At 25.5% G+C, this 3,408-nt stretch overlaps 2 protein-coding genes across 2 annotated transcripts; both read right to left on the bottom strand.

Annotated features, from left to right (window-relative positions):
- Window positions 1-31: 31 nt before the first annotated feature.
- On the bottom strand, window positions 32-712 carry DICPUDRAFT_41767 (uncharacterized protein; the record flags this gene model as incomplete). The annotated part of the gene is made up of 1 exon (XM_003293203.1): window positions 32-712. A coding segment is annotated over one exon (681 nt), but the record flags the coding sequence as incomplete, so codon positions are not given.
- Window positions 713-855: 143 nt separating this feature from the next.
- On the bottom strand, window positions 856-3,250 carry DICPUDRAFT_99601 (uncharacterized protein; the record flags this gene model as incomplete). Its single annotated transcript, XM_003293202.1, has 2 exons — window positions 856-1,038; window positions 1,114-3,250. One exon carries the CDS (start codon window positions 3,248-3,250, stop codon window positions 1,286-1,288), a length of 1,965 nt encoding a protein of 654 aa, XP_003293250.1. The 3' UTR covers window positions 856-1,038; window positions 1,114-1,285.
- Window positions 3,251-3,408: the final 158 nt, after the last annotated feature.

Below are 3,408 nucleotides of genomic sequence, written 5' to 3'. Positions count from 1 at the left end.
TATTGTTTATTTGTTGTGAAGGTGGTACTATTACAAGAGGGTTATTTAAAAATATATCTATATTAAACTGATCAGTTAATTTTGAAAGATCATAATATAAAATACACAAACTTTCTTTTATGAAAATATCTATTAATGCATGAACTTTTGTTATTAATTCACTGACCAATTTATTATATATAACTGTATTATGGTGTCTTGGTGTTGTTAAAGTTGATTGTTGTGTTGGTGTTGTAATCTGTGGGGTAGATGGAGATGGAGATGAAGTCTGTTTATTAGCTTTACTATTTACTGAAAAAGATAAATGGTCAACATGTTTTCTAACTATAATTAAATCTCTATCAATTTCGGCCATTGATGAAGGTGGAGTATCTAAATACATTGTTGGTATAACTGAAAAATTGAAAGAATCCTCCTCTATTAAAAATTTATCTGTTTGAAGCTCAATATATTCTAAATACCACTCTGCCAACTCTTTCTTTTTGCTACCTTGAATATAATAGGGTTTTTTATTATTCATAATTTTATTTTCATATTCTGTTTTTGGTTCGACTGGTGAACTTTTAAATTTTAAAAAAATTGGTAGAACATCATCAAAATATAAATAATCTTCATTATTATCTATATTATTAATATTAACATTCCTATTATTTATATTGCTATTGTTATTATTATTATTAATAATAATATTATTATTAATATTATTATCCATTATTAAATTAATTTCATATGTGAAATAAAAAAAAATATTATCTAAAAATTTAAAAAAAAAAGAAAAAAATTAAATTTATAAAAAAAAATTAAAAAAAAATTAAAAAAAATGATTTGACTTTTGTGACGTCTTAATAAGTATTTGGTAAATAATAAAATATTTTATTTAATTTTTAGTTTAATAAATTTTAATATTTGTTTGATTTGTTTTTGCAAAGGATTTCTATAAATACTGGTACATACTAATTAAATATAAATACAAAAAAAAAAAACTACGAATTGAATTTTTTTCTTTTTAGAAGCTGTGTTACACTATTAATACAATATCTAAAGAAAAAGCTAGTGTTAGATTAAATAAATTATATTAGGTAATATAAAAAAAGGAAAAAATAAAAAAATTACCTAATAAATTTTGTTAATGGTTATGAGATGGGTTTATGAGATGGATTTAAAGTCGTAGGATGGGAATATAAAAATATCGTTTATAATAAATACTATTATATATTTATTTATTTGGTTTGGTTTGATTTGGTTTGATTTGGCTTGTTTATAACCAAAACACCACACACGGGGTCTATTGATAACTGGAAGCATGATAATTATAATAATATGCATTTTGCCAAGAATGTGGTTGTTGTGGAGCAGCTGATGCTTGATAACTTTGTGATGATGAAAGTGATGATGATGCAGTTGAAGTTGATGATGAGCTCAAAACTGGTGAGGTTGAAGGTGACGAAGACAAAGTTGAGCCATCGTCATATGATGATGAATAGTCAAATAAGTAGTTTTGAGAGTTATGTTGTTGTTGTTGGTAATATTCTTGATATTGTTGATAATATGACAATTGTTGGTTATATTGATAGTGTGAATAATATTGTTGTTGTTGATTATAATACTGTGGTTGTGCATAATAATGTGATTGTTGTGGTTGTATATGTTGTTGCTGTTGTTGTTGTTGTTGTTGCTGTTGTGGAAAGTGATTTGGTGCAAGTGGATAGGTTAAATAATTTGGGTGGTGATATGATATTTTTGAGGAGTTTCTATTGTTATTTATAATACGTGAAAATTGGCTTGTTGATTGGGAATTTTTATTATTAAATTTATTATTTTTTGGTGTATAGTTTTTATTACTATTATTGGTGCTACTATTATTAGTATCCGTTTCAACTATTGTTACATATCTTTTTGGTTGTGTTGGTTGTGCATTATTTAATTGTTTATTTTGATTATTACTATTACATTGTTCGTCATTATTTAAAATTTCTTTTTCTTTTTCTTCTTTTTCTTTTTCCTTTTCTTTTTCTAATGTTAATTTTCTAATTTTTTGGTCCAATATATCAATTTTTGATTGTATTGAATTTTTGAAAGCATTAAATATTTCTGCGTCGATGTTCAATTTCCAATTTAATAATAAAAGAAAGTGAATTTCCAATTGGTTCATCTCGGATAAAGAAATTCCACCAACCTGAGCATAATAACGGTTGTTTAAAGCCTTATCATTATGAAACTTTGATGCTACAATTATACTGCCCATAAATAACCTGTGAATATTCAAAGGTGTTATTGCAAGTTCATGATTATTTTGAATTAATCTGTCTAAATAGATAGTTGAAATTATGAATATATCGGTCCCAAATGGTAAATATTTAAACACACGTTGAATATAAGCTTGAATTGATATTTCTGGTACCTGGTCTACGTTAAAAACTTGAAATTTTTCAATTGTTGTTAATGATGATGTAGTTTTACTTGATGGCAAAGTTGATGATGGTGATAATACATCTAATTGTGGTGAATTTGAATCTATATCTTGGCACATATTTACAATAATTTCTGATAAAACACTTAGGAATGATGTATAATGTTTTAAAGTTTCTTCATCGATTGAGATTGGTAAAATTTCTAAAACTACTTCACAACCCTCTTGTTCATTATTTGAATTTTTTTCTTCAAAGGATGATTCAATTTCTTCTTCAGGGCTACAATTGCTTTTACTATCATTTTGGCTGATATTGCTGCTTGTACTATTAATGCTGCTTGCTGCGCCACTTTCACCTAATTGTTCAATTTTTTCTGTTTCTTTTTTATCACCGGAAATAGTTTGTGGTGCGGATGATGATGAAATTGATTTTGATGATTGTTGTTGTTGAAATGGTGGTTGTTGTTGCGATAGTTGTGGTTTATGTTGTTGGTTGGTAATTGCTAATTTATTAAAAAAATTTGTTGTTTCGTCTTCTTTTGAAAATTCTTCACATTTAATTACTATATTATTTGTACTTATACTATTATTACCATTATTATTTTTATTATTACTATGTTTTCTTTTTTGAGAACTATTTTTATTGTTACTATTTTTTCTTTCTTTTTGTTCTACATTTTGTGGCTTGTTTTTATTGCTATTACTGTTTTGTCTTTGTTTTCTATGTGAACCTGCTCCAGTTGGTTTTTGAAGTAAAAGAAGAGATGGTGCTGATATCGATGATGGTAGTGCAGTTAAAAATACTGGTTTGGGTGAAACAGTTTGTGATTTAGAGTACATTATTGATTTTTAACTATTTTAGTATTGTTTTTACTGTTATTATATTTTTTATTTTTTATTATTACAAATACAATGAATATTAATTTTTGCCGGAAAAACTGTTTTTTTGTTTTTTGAAACAAAAATTATTATATTTAAAATCCCCATTATTCTTACCT

The sequence above is a fragment of the Dictyostelium purpureum genome (assembly GCF_000190715.1).
Source record: "Dictyostelium purpureum unplaced genomic scaffold DICPUscaffold_408, whole genome shotgun sequence".
NCBI lineage: Eukaryota > Evosea > Eumycetozoa > Dictyosteliales > Dictyosteliaceae > Dictyostelium > Dictyostelium purpureum.
Note: the sequence above shows the minus strand (reverse complement) of the source record. Positions and strands in the feature narration are given on the sequence as shown.